The 19847-nt window shown below is 35.7% G+C and overlaps 1 protein-coding gene across 1 annotated transcript in view; it reads left to right on the top strand.

The window, feature by feature from the left end:
- The window catches only part of wnk4b (WNK lysine deficient protein kinase 4b), a 76902-nt gene that overhangs the window by 26745 nt on the left and 30310 nt on the right, over nt 1–19847 (top strand). Inside the window, exons 2-4 of the mRNA XM_051103502.1 lie at nt 8224–8396; nt 9168–9388; nt 11832–11989. Coding sequence (XP_050959459.1) covers nt 8224–8396; nt 9168–9388; nt 11832–11989 — 552 coding nt within the window. The remainder of the gene's footprint in view (nt 1–8223; nt 8397–9167; nt 9389–11831; nt 11990–19847) is intronic.

Here is a 19847-nt window from a genome sequence, read left to right on the forward strand (position 1 = left end):
GCTGAGTCAAACTGTGTTATATTCATGTTCTTCCACATATCTGAGATTCCTCGGTTATGTAAAACAATTATACATTTCTAATCTAAGTATCTAATCAATAGTATTTTTGTCTAGAGTCTTCCTTGTGGCAGTTCTTATCTTTTCTTTTCATTGAACATGCTGTTTCTCTACATAGCCACATTTGTGGAAAGAAAGTCAATGTTTTCTGTGTATCTGTTAAAAGAGCACTGAGACTGTATTGAGAAAAGCGTATCTTAGAGCTGACACAGCTTGTTCCTGATAAAGAGCAGGGCTTTGTAACCCGCCCACATGCTCAACAAAACAATATTACATCACATCCTCCATTCTTCCCAGTTTATGATCTGTGCTCTAAATGCACATTACATGTGTGTGCTGTTTCGTGCGTCTGGAATATATTACATGTCTGCTTTGACGTCACGAACGCTCTCAGAAACCCCAATCACAGCACGCCACTGACCACCATCATAAACTACAATTATAGGTTCTGCATTACCAAGCCAGTGTCCAGTTTAACATATTCTCTGTTTATGTTTTTTTGGACATGCTGAAATAAAGAAACTCCAGTTCATAATATATTTTAACACCTTTTCTTGTTTGCATGGCCTTTATGTTGCATAACAGCTTATGGAGTGTGTTTAACAGGTGCGTTGACTTGTGGTGCTGAGTTTCCCACACTTGAGTTGATGAATGTGCAAATAAGATTATTTAACTATCAAGGACAACTCTTTCCTTTCATGAAAAAAATGACCCCGGTGAGACAGACTCTTAGCTTGGATGGAAAGTCCCTGCTAGCATACAAAGAACTGATGTTAAAAGCAGATTTTATTTCAGTAGGTAGATTAGAAAGAATTTATTTCCCAATTACATTTAATTCAGATTCACAAGCACATGACTTGTTTTATTTTGAGTTCAGTTTCTATGTCAGCGTTTCAGACTGATTCATGATAGTAGCTTGTCTTGTAGTGTTTTATTTAAAGATTCATTCATTTTGGAAATTGGACTACACTGGTCAATGCAGTGGTTCTGAATGTGGTGCATTAGTGGTTAGTTTAGTGCTAAAATGCCCTGGCAGCCACAGCTAAAAACCAGTCCACTAACCACCAGAACTGGGCTATAGTTAATATAAAAAGGAACAGGCACAGTCTATGCTACATACCAGGGAGCACTGATTACAAAAACATGTCTGATGGATTCTTTATCCAGTCAAACAAGGCATAATTTTGTCATATTTTTTATAATTATTATAACTATAATGATTAAAAAAAATTGTAATGATTATAATTACCCAACTAGATTCTCTACTGGACTAAGCTGACACTCAAAAAGACGTGTTTATTAATTCTTTAAAAGTTGGAGGGGATCAGAACAACAAGCTCTTTAACTTCCTGAAGCAGTTATTTTTATAAATCTGGATTGTGTTTGATCGTTGAGAGTAAATGTAAGGCAGAGGTTCTCTACTGTTGGGGTGTGACACAAATAGGCCTATGAACATTTTGTTGTTGTTAATATGAAAGGTAGTGCGTCCAATAAAACTCAACTGTATTTGAGTAAATTAAATTGTCACTTGTTAAATAAGACAAAGCTTTCTTTCTTTCTTTCTTTTTTTAGATTAAAAAAAATAATAATAATTTAATGTAAATAATTATAAATATTATTGGACCTGTGTAGTTCATGATTTTACCAATAAATATAAATGTTGTAATTTTAAAATCTACACAATTTTTTTGCTTCTTTATTCGCAATTTTGGTCCTGAAGCAAAGCAAATTAAGAATTACTTATCGTGAAGCAAAACCAGTTATTACCACTTATTATTAAAGAAAACCAGTGGAGAATCACCTATCATTAAGTAAAACCAGATGGAAACTACTTATTTCAAAGCAAAACCAGTTGAGAACAAATTATTATTAAACAGAAACCGTTGAGAATCACTTATCATGAAGTAAAACCAGATCAAAACTTATGTGGAAGCAAAACCAGTTGAGAACCACATATTTGTAAGTAAAATCAGTTGAGAACCACAGCAAAACCAGTGGAGAATCATTTATCATAAAGTAAAACTACATCAAAACCACTTATTTTGAAGCAAAATCAGTTGAGAACCACTTATTATTAAACTAAAACTGTTGAGAACCACTTATTTTAGAGCAAAATCAGTTGAGAACCACTTATTATTAAGCAAAACCAGTGGAGAATCACTTATCATGAAGTAAAACCAGATGAAAACCACTTATTTTTAAGTAAAATCAGTTGAGAACCACAGCAAAACCAGTGGAGAATCACTTATCATGAAGTAAAGCCAGATCAAAACCACTTATTTTGAAGCCAAACCAGTTGAGAACCACTTATTATTTTATTTATTTATTTATTTATTTGTTTATTTATTTATTTATTTTTGGAGGGCCTTTTTTCATTTTTCTTTGACAGGACAGTGGAGATGAGACAAGAAGTGAGTGGAAGAGAGAGAGGGGGATGGGATCGGGAAAGGTCAACAAGGTGGGATTCGAACTCGGGACACCCGAGATGCAACTGCACCATATGTGGGCACACTGCCTACAAGGCTTTTGGTGCCAACAAGAACCACTTATTATTAAACAAAATCAGTTGAGAACCACAGCAAAACCAGTGGAGAATCACTTATCATCAAGTAAAACCAGATGGAAACCACTTATTTTGAAGCAAAACCAGTTGAGAACCGCATATCTGAGGGAAAATTGTGGATGGGCAGGGAAAGCAGCCGAGGGAAGGAGAGAGTAAGTTTTACACAGCTATTTTTCCAGTACTGTACGTCCTGAAATAGCGTCTTCAGAGACGCAACAGCATTCCTCAGCAGCTCTGTCTAACATACAGGACGCTGGATCTTCTTTCCTGCTTTCCTTGCAGTACCACATTACTACATTACTCTTATTAATGCACTCTCAACACGCTCATGCACTCTTCACCCTTCACTCCCGCCAACTTCATCCAAACCTGTCAAGATTGTCCTCATCTGCCTCGGTTACATAACCAGCTGTCTTTGCCCCACATTCAAGATGTTTCAGTTCTATCAGAAAGATGTTATCCATTAGCCTAAGCACCTGAAATTAGCCTTTTAACTGAGCATTTCAAAGTTTTGCGCACATGATAGGCTTGTCTACCTAGAGCAACAAACATAATTCATGCTTGAACTCATTCTGGACAATCAGTACTCTGTTTTGAGTGTGTTTTTGCTTGGTACAGACCAACATGAGCATGAGGCAGTCATCGGTCCGGTTGACCTGTCACCTGTCTCAGGGGCCGGAGATTGAAATAGGCCCCCGTGTTGTTGGCACCATCTGGCTGTGCCTTTGACATAATGTCATGTGTGGGACAGGTCAAGCTGTCTAGAGAGGCAGATGTGGAAATGCAAACAAACTCTAGCATGCCATATGTGTTTTGACCAACAACTTCTGTCAACTGTCTTCTCCTTTTGCAGAAAATTATGCAGTTCAGCCTTTAAAGCCCACAAGCTGCAAATCAAAGTTATGAAAGAAGACAGCACAGTCAGTTTTTCCATCTGCGTTGCACAGATTCTTTCACGTAGACGGTGTGCCAGCTTATGGATTTGGCACATTTTGCCGTCTACTGCATTTCTGATACTTTAAAAACATGGAACAGCTGCTCACATGATTTATTAAGTTGTGTTTTGATTCGTCAGGGAAATTCTGGTATGTTTAATCTCAGTTGATGCTTTATTTGCAGTGCCATTCTGAAGCTTGAACACCTACGCCTAATTTTAACCCTAACCTCTCTCTGAAATAAGAAGGATATTTTTGGTTTATGAGAACACTGTTCAAACAAGCAATATGTTGATAGACACGATTAACCAGTAGAAAATTGTCAACAGGCAGATTTTGGACTATCGACTATCGAGGTTACACACTCACGTGACATTGCTGTGCTAAGTGGTCACCAAAATGTATGTGATTTTTAGCTGTTAAGAACACGATCAGAAGTGTTGGGCATGCTACTTTAAAAAAGTAATTAGTTATAGTTACTAGTTACTTCTCACAAATAGTAACTGGGTTAGTAACTAAGTTACATCATTATAAAAGTAACTAATTACAGGGGAAAGTAACTATTGTGTTACTTTAAAAAAAATGCTCAAATATGTCAAATAACGTAGATGTCCCCAATAATAAAAATGTTAAATGAATGAAATGGACACTAAATAAATGATTATTATAAAACACTGTATACTAATCAACATATTTTAACGTTGCTGTGGGACAATGTGAGAGACACCTATCGAATTAAAAAAAATATTATAAATATTATCAACCTTCTATGGACATCATTGGCTAGTAAAGTTTTTTTTTGTTTGTTTATTCACTAGACTAATATTAAATATCTGTAGTTTTTTAAATGTCTGAAAGTATATATAGCATCAGTCAGTCAAGTATTATAATATTATTATTATTATTATTATTATTATTATTATAATTTATCATTAAACTTTAGTAATTAGAACTTTACTAATTAGAATAACCATGTATGAATGCATATTTGCCATGTTGAGTGAATCTAGGACTGGTGGTGGTGCTTAAGATATTGCTTGTCATTTAGTGTTTGGAAAAAAACTAAAAATAATACGGATAAGATAACAAAACAACTACGAATTCTACTACCAATAATAATATAAAACTTTAATGAGCTGCTGGGTTCATGAATATTAATCACGTTGTCTGTGTTCGCTCAAACTGATTTGTTGAAATCAAAACTGGGAGGATAATAGGTGAGCGCCGGCCAATGAGATTGCCATTTGCGCATTAGTTCCGCCTACTGCTGGAGAAACCGGTGTTGTGCCCATCGTTGAAATCACTACCTGATTGCCTAATCCTAACCCCACCCCTAATCCTAACCCCTCCCCTAATCCTAACCCCTCCCCCACACCTAACCCTAAACCTACCAATACTAGGGGGGGTAGTAATCTGGCGGGGGTCAGAATTGGGCACAACACCGGCAGTTCTTAAAAGCTGGAGAATTCCAAAGGAACTTTGTTATTTTGACAGGAAAATACAGCAAAGAATATTGTTTACATGTAGCGCGTCAATTCTTCATGGTATATAAGACTCTCTCACTCTATATCTTTCTTTGAGACTACCGGTGTGTGAGAATACGGTTCATCAAATACAGGTACGCTACACATCAATTCAACTGAAAAAAAAAATAAAATGTTAGTGACGCCACATTTCATAGTCAGTAATGGTAATGGGGGACACAGTAATTTGTTTGATTACTTGTTACTGAAAAAAATAACGCTGTTAGTAATGCTGTTTATTTATAACACCGTTATTTCCATCACTGACGATCAGCAATGCACACACTGTCTGAGAGACTGTTTTTGAGTGCTGTCAGACACGTCAAGACGGTGCTCATAGAGTATTGAACTGAGTTATTTTTGCCGATTTATAGGCCTTGAACGGCTAACTACACACACATGTATGTGTCAAAATACCTGTCTTTGCAAGTATTCTCGTAAACACAGTAATTTAGGTCTTAAAGGAACACTCCACTTTTTTTGAAAATAGACTCATTTTCCACCTCCCCTAGAGTTAAACAGTTTTAATATTTTTCCTATTTAAAACTCGACACTTCTGTAGTTACATTGTGTACAAAGACGGACGAAAAATGAAAAGTTGCGATTTTCTAGGTCGATATGGCTTGGAACTATACTCTCATTTCGGCGTAGTAATCAAGTAACTTTGCTGCTGTACCATGGATGCAGCAGGCGCAATGATATTACATAACCATCAACTTTACCGGCTGCACCTTTGCATCTACACAAACTTAGTGCCGGTCACTTTCAGGCGCTGTGTAATATTGTTGCGCCGGCTGCAATGTTCCTTGATTATTACGCCGGAATGAGAGTTTAGTTCCTAGTCATATCAGCCCAGAAAACTTTTAATTTTCCGTCACGTTCCATTTTACACAATGTAACTAAGAGAAGAGTCAAGTTTTAAATAGGAAAAATATCGTCATTATATATGGTCATTTTTAAGCGAGATGCTAACGGTCTGATTGGATTCAATGATCTATGCTAAGCTATGCTAAAAGTGCTACCGCTAGACCCGGAGATAGGCTCAATGGATTTGAAAACGGTAAAACTCAACTGTTTAACTCTAGGGGAGTTGGACAATGAGCCTATTTTCAAAAAAGTGGAGTGTTCATTTAAGTGAAAGCAAACAACTGACAAAGAAAACACGTGTAACGGTATATTGGATCCGGGCAGCTCTTAAAGTGACAGCAGTCTAATATTCTTGCTGTCTGTCGTTCATGTTAATCAAACAAGAAAGAGAGAAAATCTCTCACTGCGCTTGACTAAATCATTCAAAACCATTACTGTAAAATAGGTCTGGGCGATTTTTCAGATTTTATCAATTAATTTGATAATTTTGCCAGGATTTTATTTTTTTGAAATCGAGGATTCGCTATTTTGAATAGAAATATTACCAAACGTTAGAAATTTGACTCTTTGACTCTATGCCAATGATAACAGTAAAGATAAAAGAACGATCCAACACTGTAAAAAACTTCGACTTAAAAAAGTGTTCGTGTTGCCTTTAAATTTTAAGTTTAGCCAGCATGAAATGTAAAGTTGTACTACATGAAAACGTGGATGTTTGAGTTAAGTAAAGGCAGCACAAACACTTACTTTTTTAAGTTGAAACAACACTTGTTTTTTGTTTTTTTTTTTTTTTTTTTAACGTGATTAACCGCTCTTGAGTGACGCGCTCATATTGCTAGGTGACATTCACACAGAATGCGCTTTTGTGTTGACAAAGATGCAACGCGGGCAGTGGAATAGGAAAAAAAGATGGGCGTGAACTACTTTTAACTTAAACGCCGCGTTTTTACAATGCCGTTTCATGCATGAGATGCTGCAAGAGACGAGAGTGCAACAGTGATTTGTTTATTTACATCATGTTGACAACATAGACAATAAACTTTTCTTTAGAGACGTGAGTGCAATAGTTAAACACTTTTTTTTAAAGCATTTTCCTCATATTATTTATTTTTTACATCATGTTGACAATGTGTAGTGTACTTGAAATAGAATTTTTAATAAAGAAAAAGTTACTTGAATCATATTGTAGTTACATTTTTAAGCTGACTAGTTAAATTTTGAAGTTAAACATTAAACTTTAGTTTAAAAACATTAGAGTAGTTAAAAACATTAGACACTTTGGCAACATTTAAACAGAATGCGCTTTTGTGTTGACAAAGATGCGATGCGTGCAGTGGAAAAAGAGAAACATGCAAGAAGATGGGAGAGAACTTATTTTAACTTGAGCACTGCATTTTCAGAATGACATTTCATGCATGAGACACGGCAAGAGACGAGAGTGCAACAGTCCAACGTGTCCATGTTTCCATAGAAAAAGCAATGGAAAAGCAGCGTAATCGAATAAACCTGTGGAGAACTGCTACTGCGTGTCTGATATTTCATGTTTGCATCATGATGACAGGCTGAAAGCTGCTGTTCGTTGTTTTTACAGAACATTTATAGTTAATAATAGTCTACTGGTGTTGTACCTTCAGTCATTTTGAATTTAAATTACCTTGACTTTTAAAACATTTTTAAAGCATTCTCCAAGTTTGTACAAGATGTAGTTGTAGTCATGCATCTTTTCTGCAAAGATATTTAACAAGTGATTTGTACATTTACACCATGTTGACTTCACGTGTGGTGCACTTGGAATAGAATTTTAATTAGAGGGTTGATAAAGAAAAAGTTACTTGAATCATGTTGTTGCTACATTTTTAAGTTTACTAGTTGAAAATCATTAAAAAAACGAGAATCGGACAAATGTTCTGAAAAAAAATAAAATTGAATATTTTTGCCATATCGCCCAGCCCTACTGTGAAATAAAATTTCAGTAAAACTTGATTTGTTAGTAGGAAGGTTGTTCCAGGACTAGACAGACTAAACAAGTTAAGTCAAAGAAAACTAAATGGCAAACACCAGTTGTTCTTAAAGTTGAGAAGGTTGGAGGTTGGTAAACAAGTGTTGTTTTGAATTCCCAGCCGCTGAAGTCACTTTCAACTTGAATGTGGTTCAGTTGTCATAGATCTGTCCTACAAGTCCCAAAGTGTACAGAGCTCCCCAGACTCAAGGTCCCATCATGTATGAACACGAATGAATAAACCCATAAATTTACTGGAAATATGTGTCTCTTCCACAGACCAGAAGGCTGACGAAAGTGGAGCGGCAGCGTTTCAGTGAAGAGGTGGAGATGCTGAAGTGCCTGCAGCATCCAAACATCGTCCGCTTCTACGACTCCTGGAAGTCCACCATGAAAGGACACAAGTGTATCATCCTCGTGACGGAACTCATGACGTCAGGGACGCTGAAGACGTGAGTTCAGTCCGAACACAGTTGTGCAAAATTGCTACAAAAGTGCTTACAGATGCTGTGGCCATTAAGGATGCCAGTACAAAGACAGGAAAGGTTGTCTCTCCTGTAAATGAACGGTTCATTCTGTGTATTCTTACATGAGACACTGAAGCCCAACTGCTTTTTTTCACCCATTGTCAGAATAATAATGGTGTTTTGTCATTTTGCAGACACTTTTATCTAGAGTTGCCAACTGTAAAACAACCGCAGTAATTTGGAAGTGTCTTGCTCAGTAAATAATGTAGAATAACTGCAGTAATTTGGAAGTGTCTTGCTCAATAAATGTGATACTGTAGCATTTTTTGCCTCACTCACAACCTCTGATGGATTACAGCCCAAACTGTGCTGCCACCAATGTTTATCCCTGTATGCATATGTAATGAAACACATATTTTACATTCAGTCTAATGTCACTGTTCATTAACAGTGGCTCTGTCCCAAATTGCACCACACTTTGTGACATGTTGCACAAATTTGTGTCACAGGTTGCATAGCAGGAGTGCCATAAAATGACAAATAGGAAAATGAAATGAAAGTCCACGGCTCCAAGCCTTTCTAACTGCCAACTGCCTATGTAGTCCAATAAAATATTGCTCTGCATCTTGCTGCTAAGCTAACAATCCAGTTACCTAATAATGCATTTTAGAATTAGCTTCTTCAAAAAGAATACACATGATGCTGCCTTATAATTTAGTAAAACTGCAACTACAATGCCAACCTGTTTCCCTGTAGGTACCTGAAAAGGTTCAAAGAGATGAAGCTAAAGCTTCTCCAGCGTTGGAGTCATCAGATCCTGAAGGGCCTTCACTTCCTGCACACCCGAACCCCTCCTATAATCCACAGAGACCTTAAATGTGACAACATCTTCATTACTGGCCCCACTGGATCTGTTAAGATTGGTGATTTGGGCCTAGCTACTCTCAAGAGTGCCTCATTTGCCAAGAGTGTCATTGGTGAGTTCAAAATCACACAACATTTAAGTTTACAGCTTATGGCAACAATTTATCTTCAAACACTCCTGCAGAACTTTCTCTGACCTTCACACTGTTGCTGTAAACAGTGTCCTGAGCTACCTCTACTACGGGCTTACCTTGTTTGTTTGCTCTGTCAACTCTACTCATGCCCCGACAAGTGATTGACACAGATTTCTCACCTTGCTTATATACTGTGGTGCTTGTATCACATTAGCTCATTAGCTCAGCACTGGCTAAAATCTGATCTGCTCACGCTCAGATTAGGAGAGTTCATGACATGAATAAGTAAAGAGTGGGTGACCTGCATGGGACATCAGGAAAGCACAATCAGTAACTCAAGCTCAAGTTTAGCTTGAATCTCAAATGTACTGTTCATGTGTATGAGAGCACATTTAACATTCAGTCACTTGGTGGGCCAACCAACACACTGGGATCACCATTGTGCCCTTGAGCAAGGCACTTTATACAATGTTGTCCTTGTAATATGTACTGTATACTATAGAAGCCCATGTGTGATATACTCGCAATTGCCAATTAAAAAGTCAGAACTGCAAAATATAAACTTGCAAATCGGACTTTTATATAAGCTCACACATAGAATTATTAAGTCAGAATTGTGAGATATAGACTCGCAAATCTGAAAAACCTTTTTAGACATTAAAAAAAAATGGACATTATAACTCATAATTGTGAGTTTACAGTTGAGGTCAAAAGTTTACATCCCCCTTTCAGAATAATTAAAAATTTTATTTTACCAAAAATGCATGTTATTTTTTATGTAGTACTGACCTGAATAAGATATTTTACATAAAAGATGTTTACATATAGTCCACAAGAGAAAATAATAGTTGAATTTATAAAAATGACCAGGTTAAAAAGTTTACATTCCCTTCATTCTTAATACTGTGTTGTTAACTGAACGTGTGAATGAGTGTTTTTTTGTTTAGTGATAGTTGTTCATGAGTCCCTTATTTATCCTGAACAGTTAAACTGCCCGCTGTTCTTCAGAAAAATCCTTCTGATCCCACAAATTCTTTGGTTTTCCAGCATTTTTGTGTATTTGAACCATCCAACAATGACTGTATGAGTCATATGCAACTATTACAGAAGGTTCAAACTTCAAATTTCAAAAGTTTTCACCCGCGGCTCTTAATGCATCATGTTTCCTTCTGGAGCATCAGTGAGTGTTTGAACCTTCTGTAGTAGTTGCATATGAGTCCCTCAATTGTTCTCAGTGTGTAAAGATGGATCTCAAAGTCATACAGTCATTGTTGGAAAGGGTTAAAATCCACAAAAATGCTAAAAAACCAAAGAATGTGTGGGACTTGAAGGATTTTTCTGAAGTACAGATAGTTTAACTGTTCAGGACAAACAAGGGACTCATGAACAACTATTACTAAACAAACAAACAAACACAGCTGTGAATCATTCTGGTAACAACACAGATTAAGAATCAAGTGTATGTAAACTTTTGAATGGGGTCATTTTTATAAATTCAACTATTATTTTCTCTTGTGGACTACATGTAAACATCTTTTATGTGAAACATCTTACTCAGGTCAGTACTAAATAAACAATAGCATGCATTTTGTATGATCCCTCTTATTTTGGTAAAATAATTAACATTTTTTAATGATTCTGAAAGGGGGATGTAAACTTTTGCCTCATAATTCTGAGGAAAAGAGAAGTCAGAATTGTGAGCTACAAACTCGGATTTGCAGGAAAAAAAAAGTTGGAATTGCGAGTTTATCTTATTAAATACTCGCATCCCATAAATTTACAGAACTAAGGGGAGACTCTTACAAATGCATATGTGACCCTGAACCACAAAACCAGTCATAAAGGTCAATTTTTTAAAATTGAGATTAATACATCATCTGAAAGCTGAATAAATAAGCTTTCTGTTGATGAATGGTTTGTTATGATAGGAAAATATTCAGCCAAGATACAATGATTTGAATATCTGGAATCTGAGGGTGCAAAAAAAATCTAAATATTGAGAAAATTGCCTTTAAAGTTGTCAAAATGAAGTTCTTAACAATGCATATTGTTCATCAAAAATTATGTTAAAGTAGGAAATATTTTCATGGAACATGATCTTTACTTAATTTCCTAATGATTTTTGGCATTAAATAAAAATCAATAATTTTGACCCATACAATGTATAAGACTGGTTTTGTGGTCCAGGGTCACATATTATACAAGGTGGGATGCAAAAATAACTGTGTCCATGCCTTTTCACAGCTAATTTCCTACTGTGTGTCTTCATTAAATCCTGACAGTACTTTTTTAATGCCAAATGAGGGTTTGCGCTGGCACAAGCTGATAGTAAATCTGGTCCAAAATGTTGCTTTGGATAAAAATGCCTAATAAATGGCTACTTAATGCTAATTTTTTGGCATTGATCTTTGTTTCCACACAGGAACCCCAGAGTTTATGGCTCCAGAGATGTACGAGGAGAAATATGACGAAGCTGTGGATGTTTATGCCTTTGGCATGTGCATCCTCGAGATGACCACATCAGAGTACCCTTATTCAGAGTGCCAAAATGCTGCGCAAATCTACCGCAAAGTCACCAGTGTAAGTCTATCCTCGCACCTGTATTACAAGCTTGAGAAGAACGTCATGGCCCCAAGCTGCACTTATTATGTTATTTACTGTCAATACAGACTTCATTGTCTTGTCAGGTTGTTTGAAAATATCACCTATTTCCCTGTTTGTTTCTCACACATACTATAGCTTGCATACACTTTTAAGATTCTTTACTGGAGTATTTGGTTCCTTGAAGAACCTTTAACATCCATGGAAACGTCCCATTTCACAGATAAGGTTCTTTAGATCATTGCAGTGTACTGTTTACTAAAAGGTTCTTGGGGAACCCAAATTGTAAAAAAAAGAAAACTTTTTGGAACTATGATATTTAAAAATGGTGTTGGTCATTTTGTGAAACCACATTCTGATTCTCTTCGCTCTCAGCTCACTGCTACCCACTTCATTAGCCATCTCTCCTCAAAGCAGCTTCAAGCTTTTACAAGTCTGCTAATGGCCTTTATGAGGCTCTCGTTGACATTTCTTTGCAACAAGGGGACAATTAGCGCATCTCTCTTGGGCTGTAATTCTGTTTAGAAGATGGCGATCTTGTCTCTCACCCAGATCTCTAATTAACCCTCTGGTTAACCTTAAAGTCCAAGTTGATTTCTGATTACAGTGTTGTGAATGTGTCATTTCATTGTACTTGTGTGCAGTGCATGCTAACCGCAATCTTGGGCGTGCATCGTGTTGCATGGTTATAATCTTTTCCATAAGGGACGACTTTTTTCTCTAGGGGCGGCTCGTTAAGAGTCAAACCAATCGGCATGTTTACGTGAATAATATACGAAGCAAAAACCACACAGTTAAACAGTTCTAGGACAGTAGGAGCATTGTTAAATACAGAAGATTTAGAGAAGATTTATTTTGGTGGGAAAACTGCCTGATTTTCACTTCCTGAAATCTTAATCAGGTCCATTTATGATGTATTTAATGGCCAACACATGTTGAAGAAACACTTTTCCAATTTGATGTACCATATAGATCGATGCTATTTCAAAATATGTTCCTTTAAAAGTGCACTTTGTATTTTTTTTTATTTAAAGCATTTTATAGACAAAAGAAAACCATAAAATCTGTTGTATAGAAAAGGCTATTTTATTCACATGACCAGTGCAATAACACTCACTTTATGACAAAATTGGTTGCAGAGTAAATTAATCATTTACACATATCTTAAAAGTTTAGTTTCAATGTTTTGTAAGCACTTTAGTTTCACTGAAGTACTGGCCATTTTACACCTGTTTTGGCCTTTCTTTCTTTTTTCGCGCATTCGAGAACATTATATTGTCCTGTCCTGCTTCGCGGTCTGGTGTTTATGACATTACAGCCATGCAGACTTCAATCAGCAGGTCCTTTGCTTGTTTTGTTCCTGTTTTCCCTCACCGATTAGTGTTATGTCAAGGTTAGGCCATATCAGATTTAGCTGATAAGGAAAGAGGAAGGAAAGCGGGAATTAGATGCTTGTAGTCATTTGTGTGCCTGACATGACAAACAGACGTCACCTTTCATCCTGCTGTTCCTGATACAATAGAGAAGGGACTTTGTGGCATGTGTGGCTCTGGCTTTGAAGTTGGCATGCAGAAATTGCATGGTTGGTCAGAGAGCACATTTCCGTTTTTTTTCCAGAACACTGAGCGATAAGGATAGAGAGCGAGACAGTAGCGCTTTTCCAAAACATAGCGAGCTGCCCATCTAGGCAACATTTTTTAACATCACGGTTGTGCTTCTGACGCAAAAACATACAAAATCTAGTGGCGTACGTATCCGTTGCTGTGAAGGTAATCCCACAAAATGTATATTTGGTATATTTATATATGTTTACATTTACGTCTGGAAGCCTGTTTGCACCAGCGAATAAAACAAATAAAATAAAAAGGTAATTGCGAGTTTATATCTCACGATTCTGACTTTATAACTCGCAATTGCAAGTTTACATTTCACAATTCTGACTTTTTTTTCAGTTTTGTGGGATACAAACTCACAATTCTCAGAACTGTGAGATATAAACTTGCAATTCTGAGAAATTAAGTCAGAATTGAGTGATATAAATTCACAATTGCGAGTTATAAAGTCAGAATTATGAGATATAAACTCGCAAAACTGACTTTTTTAAATTGTGTGATATAAACTTGCATTTGTGAGTTAGAAAGTCAGAATTGTGAGACAAACTGTGAGAAATAAACTCACAATTCTGACTTTTTTCCTCAAATTGCGAGTTTATATCTTGCAGTTCTGACTTTATACATGCAATTGCGAGTTCATATCACGCAATTTCAAAAAGTCAGATTTGTGAGTTTATATTTTGCAATTTTGACTTTATGACTCACAATTCAGACTTTTTTCTCAGGATTGCGAGTTTGTATCTTGCAGTTTTGACTTTTCTCAGTATTGCATGATACAAACTTGCAATTTTCTCTTCTTTCTTCAGACAAACTGACTTTTCTTCTCAGAATTGTGAGTTTATATTTTGCAATTCTGACTTTATAACATGAAATTGTGAGTTTTTAAGTTTTTTTGTAAAAAAAAAAAAAAAGGCAGAATTACAAATGTTTATCTCACAATTCTGGAAAAAAAAAATTCAGAATTGTGAGTTTGTATCATGCAATTCTGAGAAATAAGTGAGATAAAAAGTCAAAATAACCTTTTTCAGGTTATTTTTTATTCAGTGGTGGAAACGGGCTTCCATATTTATCTTTCAGAAGTGTGTATTTAAATGTTTCTTAAAGAAGTCTCTTATGCTCACCTAAACTGCATTTATTTAGTGAAAAATACAGGAAAAATTGTATTATTGTGAAATATTATTACAATTTAAAATAACTCTTTCTATTTTGATATAATTTAAAATATAATTTATTCTTGTGATGGTAAAGCTGAATTTTCAGCAGTCATTATATGAAGTCATATGACCATTCTAATAAATTGATTTAGCGCTTAAATATTTTTTATTAATATTATCAGAGTTGAAAACAGTTGTGTTATGCAGCTTAATTTTTTGTGAGAATTGATTTTTTTCAAGATATTCTTATGAATAGAAAGCTTAAAAGAGCAGCATTTATTTTAAAAAAAATAATATATATATATATATATATATAATATATGTATATAAACATTAGAGGTTGAAAAATAAATAAATTTTGATTTTCAAGCAAATTTTTGTACAAGTTTACTATGTATAAAACAAAAAATACTGATTTAGAAAGTGATTTTTTCCTGTGTATGTATAACATATATATTATACATATAACAGATAACTGTATTTTGCATGTGTTATCTTGTATGTCTGCATTTGCATGCCCATTCACCAGCTCAAGCCATTCATAAATCACTGAGATTACGACTGTTCATTTTCACACTACACACAGAGGATCAGCTATGCATGATCTAAGAGTGCAGACACAAACGATGCAGTGGCCCCTGGCAAGCATGGGAGGGACGCAGAGGAGTTCAGTGGGGCAAAGTGGAGCCCATAGGAGTTCAAACCATGTGCTTGAGCATCAGCTGATTAGAGAATGTGTCTCAAAGGCACATTCATATTTGATCCCGACGGGTCTTTGCACTTCCCTGGGTTAATGAAAATCATCCTCTGTTACGCCGGGGGCTGAGAGCGTGGGGTTTGTGATACGGCCGTCATGATCTGTGGAGGAGGCGTTTGACCCTGGTGTGTTTATGAGAGCAAGAAAGATGCTGTTGTTTGTAGAAAGTTGTGTGTTCTGTTTATGCTTCGAAGAGGTTTAAGAGACAGAAAAGCGCATGTTCAACTGTTCCTGGAGCAAAGAAAGTTAGAAAGACAAACAGCTTTTCAAAGATGTTTTTTGAAGCACACATCCCAGGCATCACATTTAAATGCAGATACTGAGCACTGGAAACATCAGGCTTCTCTAAGCCATGCATTTCTATTTGTGTATGCTTGTTTTGGGCGATGTGCAAATACCACAAAACACATGCATTTTGTGGAGGACTGAGGTTGAGCTTCAATATTCAGAGCCTTAAGTGCATAACTTGTTCTCTACCAAACAAAATCCCCAACATCAGTGTGTTTGTTTTTCAGATAGGGCCGGTCGGGTGGGCCCTCGAGCGCAACTTTATGAACCGCGCTCCCTGCACTTAAAATTCTTCTGTTGTTATGCCACAGGTTTTTCTTGGTATTCTAGGATTGCCATGACAACACAGTCTCTCATTTGGTTCTTAACCTGTCATTCCTTCTAACTGCTAGAAGTCATTTTGTATGGTTGAAAAGGAAATGTGAACCACCTGTGACTGATTTCTGAAATATAAGAGCCTTCGAGAGCCTGACACCTTGCAAGTTATTGTTTTTTTGACAATTAAAATCCAAAGTAATTCATCAAAATGTTCAGAATTTTAGTTTGGATTAATTATAGATGTTCTATATATTATTAGTAATATTGTGTGTATATATAGATAGACAGACAGATATCAGATCCCTTAAAGTGTGCGAGGGTTTAGTGGGTGGTGAGAATAAATTAGGGAAAATCACACGAGAAGAGGCAATGCCTCCATCGCGATATGACTGGTTATGATCAGCTATGATTGGTTCATGTGATAAATCCCACCTCTTGTGTTCGTGTGCATTCAGAGTTTTTGAATTAGTTTGAATGAACAATATAATGCCGTTAATGGGAAGACTAATTTAAAGTAAATCTCCATGTCGGTGACCAATATTTACCAAGCTTTAATAACTGATGTTCAATTCAATGCAAAACTAGTTAAAAGTTAACTATTAAAAAGAATAGCTAAACATAAGTTCACAAATTAAAAGTATTGTTTAAATTGTTACTGCCTTGAGTTATTATTTTGTAATAAATGTAAATTGCTTAAAAACACAAACTTGATGAGATTCATACTTGGCTATTAATTAAAAAAAAATAGGTGAAGTAAAATTATTAAATATAATTGTTTTTTCTGATAGCGAAGTAATGCTTACTTGAACAAGAAAATGTGACTTAGACATGAATTTACATTTGATTAGAAAGACAGACAGGAAGGAAGGAAGGATAGAAAGGAAGAATGGAAGAATGGAAGGAAGGAGGGAAGGAAAGAAGAAAGAAAGAAAGAAAGAAAGAAAGAAAGAAAGAAAGAAAGAAAGAAAGAAAGAAAAAGGAAGGAAACGAAAAAGAAAGAAAGAAAAAAGGAAAGGAAACGAAGGAAGGAAGAAAAAAAAGAAAGAAAGAAAGAAAGGAAAGAAATAATGAAAGAAAAAAATAATGAAAGAAAAAAGAGAAAAAGAAAGAATGAAGGAGAAAAAGAATCAAAAAGAAAGAAAGAAAAAGAGAAAAGGAGAAAGAAAGAAAAAAGAAAGAAAGAAAGGAAGGAAGAAAGGAAGGAAGGAAGAAAGGCAGAAAGAAAAAGAAAAAGGAGGGAAGGAAAAGAAAGAAAGAAAAGAAAGGAAGGAAGAAGGGAAGAAAAAAGAAAGAAAGAAAAAGAAAGGAAGGAAGAATGGAAGGAAGGAAGGCAGAAAGAAATAAAGAAAAAGAAAGAAAGAAAGAAAAAGGAAGGAAGGAAGGAAGGAAGAAAAGAAAGAAAGAAAGAGAGAAAAAGGAAAGGAAGGAAAGAAAGGAAGGAAGAAAAGAAAGAAAGAAAAAAGGAAAGGAAGGAAGAAAAAGAAAAAAGAAAGGAAAGAAAGAAAGAAAAAATAATGAAAGAAAAAAGAGAAAAAGAATCAAAAAGAAAGAAAGAAAAAGAGAAAAAGAAAAAGAAGGAAAGAACGAAAGAAAGACAGAAGGAAAGAAAGAAAACACTTTGAGAAATGATGAGATATTACAGTATACTCTTAATTTTAGGTTGGTCTGTGATGTTCTGTTTATATAAAGTAAGTTTCACTTGTTCCAGTAATGCAATGCTGTTGTTGTCACCGCTCCAGCTAATTAAGTGCAATACAATTAGTCTCTCCTCGACGTGATCTGGGTCCTGCATTGCCATGGGGACAGATCTGTTCTCGCGAGGTTGCGGAGGCGTTGAGGACCAAACTTGCTAATGTGCATGTTGTTGGCAGGGCAAAAGATTGTGCACCACCTCTGCACTTCTGCATCAGATGTGCTATAATTAGCCCATCACTATGAAGACTGTCTCCTCATCTGCCTACACATAAACATAGATAAACCTTTGATCAAATGTCAATGAAATATAATACTTTTCTAAGGAACCAGTGCGTCCAATTATATAAGTATTAAGATTTGTCTTTCTCACCTGTGTATGATCATCACTGTATCCACAGCAGATTGAGGGAAACAGACAGAGAGAATTAAGTCTGAACCAGACGTCAATTATGTCTGTTAGTCTTTGTGGAGCCAGTGATGTCAATGAAGCGTGTGTTCTTACCACATTAGCTCAACTGATGAGCATGGTGCTACACTCTAAAAAATGCAGGGTTAAAAACAACCCAACTTGGGTTATTTGGCAACCCTGCGCTGGGTAAATATTGGACAGAACAAATGCTGGGTTATTTTGACACAGCTGGTTGAGTTAAATGTTTTTACCAAACATGCTGGGTTATTTTATTTAAGTCAACTATTGTTTAAAAATTGTTAAAAAAGCTGGCTTAAAATGAACTGGAACTTGTAAAAACACACAGAGAATTACTAGAGGCAACAGCAATAATCAAAAGATGAACATTTATTATTAAGCAAGAACACATGGACAAAATACAAGACATTCATTAAATTTATTTGTGTGAATACAGCATAGTTTACAATATTACATACATTTAAACTCATTTAACAAGCATTTTAGACATAAAAATGTAACATTTAAAAGTAGCATCTTAATTTTAGTGTGTTCTACCATTCTCTGTAATCACTTTTTACCGAAATAGCACTAATTCTCGTGTCGGTGTGTTGCAGAAGTCTGTGGTAACTGTGAACTTCAGACCGCAGCCTTGCGTTTCACTCGTAGCTGAAAGATGCTGTGACTGACTCCAAAACCTGCCCATAAACCAACATTACTGACATTAGAGAACATATTTTAACATCTAATTAAATTAAACTCAGTACTATAACGAATAAAATCCATTTACTTTATGCAAGGCAAAAGGTGTTTCCATCATGTGAAACAACCACTGCTGACACAGCTGACTGACATTTTGTCCTTATGTTGAGTTGCATAAAATTATACAATTTACAGCACAGTAATGACTTTATAAATGAAATAAAATGTATACAAACCTTTATTTCACTGAAGAGCGGTAGAGGACTCAAAAAGCCCACACTCTGACTGTAACTCAGCAGCTGGGTTGTTGCATTGGAGACAGGCTCAACCTGTTGGGTAGAAAAAAATAACCCAGCGTTAAAAATGACCCAGCAACTTAGTTACAGAAAAACTACCCAGCACCGGGGTAAAAAAAATATTAAAAATAACCCAATAAAATGACCCAACAAGTTGAACCCAGCATTTGGGTTAAAAAAAAATAACCCAGCACCTGGTTAAAGAATATTAAAAATAACCCAATAAAATGACCCAGCATTTGGGTTAAAAAATAACCCAGCACCTGGGTAAAAAAAATATTAAAAATAACCCAGCACCTGAGGAAAAAAATAAATAAATAAATAACCCAATAAAATGAACAAACAAGTTGAACCCAGCATTTGGGTTAAAAAAAAAATAACCCAGCACCTGGGTAAAGAATATTAAAAATAACCCAATAAAATGACCCACAAGCTGAACCCAACATTTGGGTTAAAAAATAACCCAGCACCTGGGTAAGAAATATTAAAAATAACCCAATAAAATGACCCAACATTTGGGTTAAAAAAAATAACCCAGCACCTGGGTAAAAAATATTAAAAAATAACCCAATAAAATGACCCAACAAGTTGAACCCAGCATTTTTTGA

Source organism: Labeo rohita, chromosome 3 (assembly GCF_022985175.1).
Source record: "Labeo rohita strain BAU-BD-2019 chromosome 3, IGBB_LRoh.1.0, whole genome shotgun sequence".
Taxonomy (NCBI): domain Eukaryota; kingdom Metazoa; phylum Chordata; class Actinopteri; order Cypriniformes; family Cyprinidae; genus Labeo; species Labeo rohita.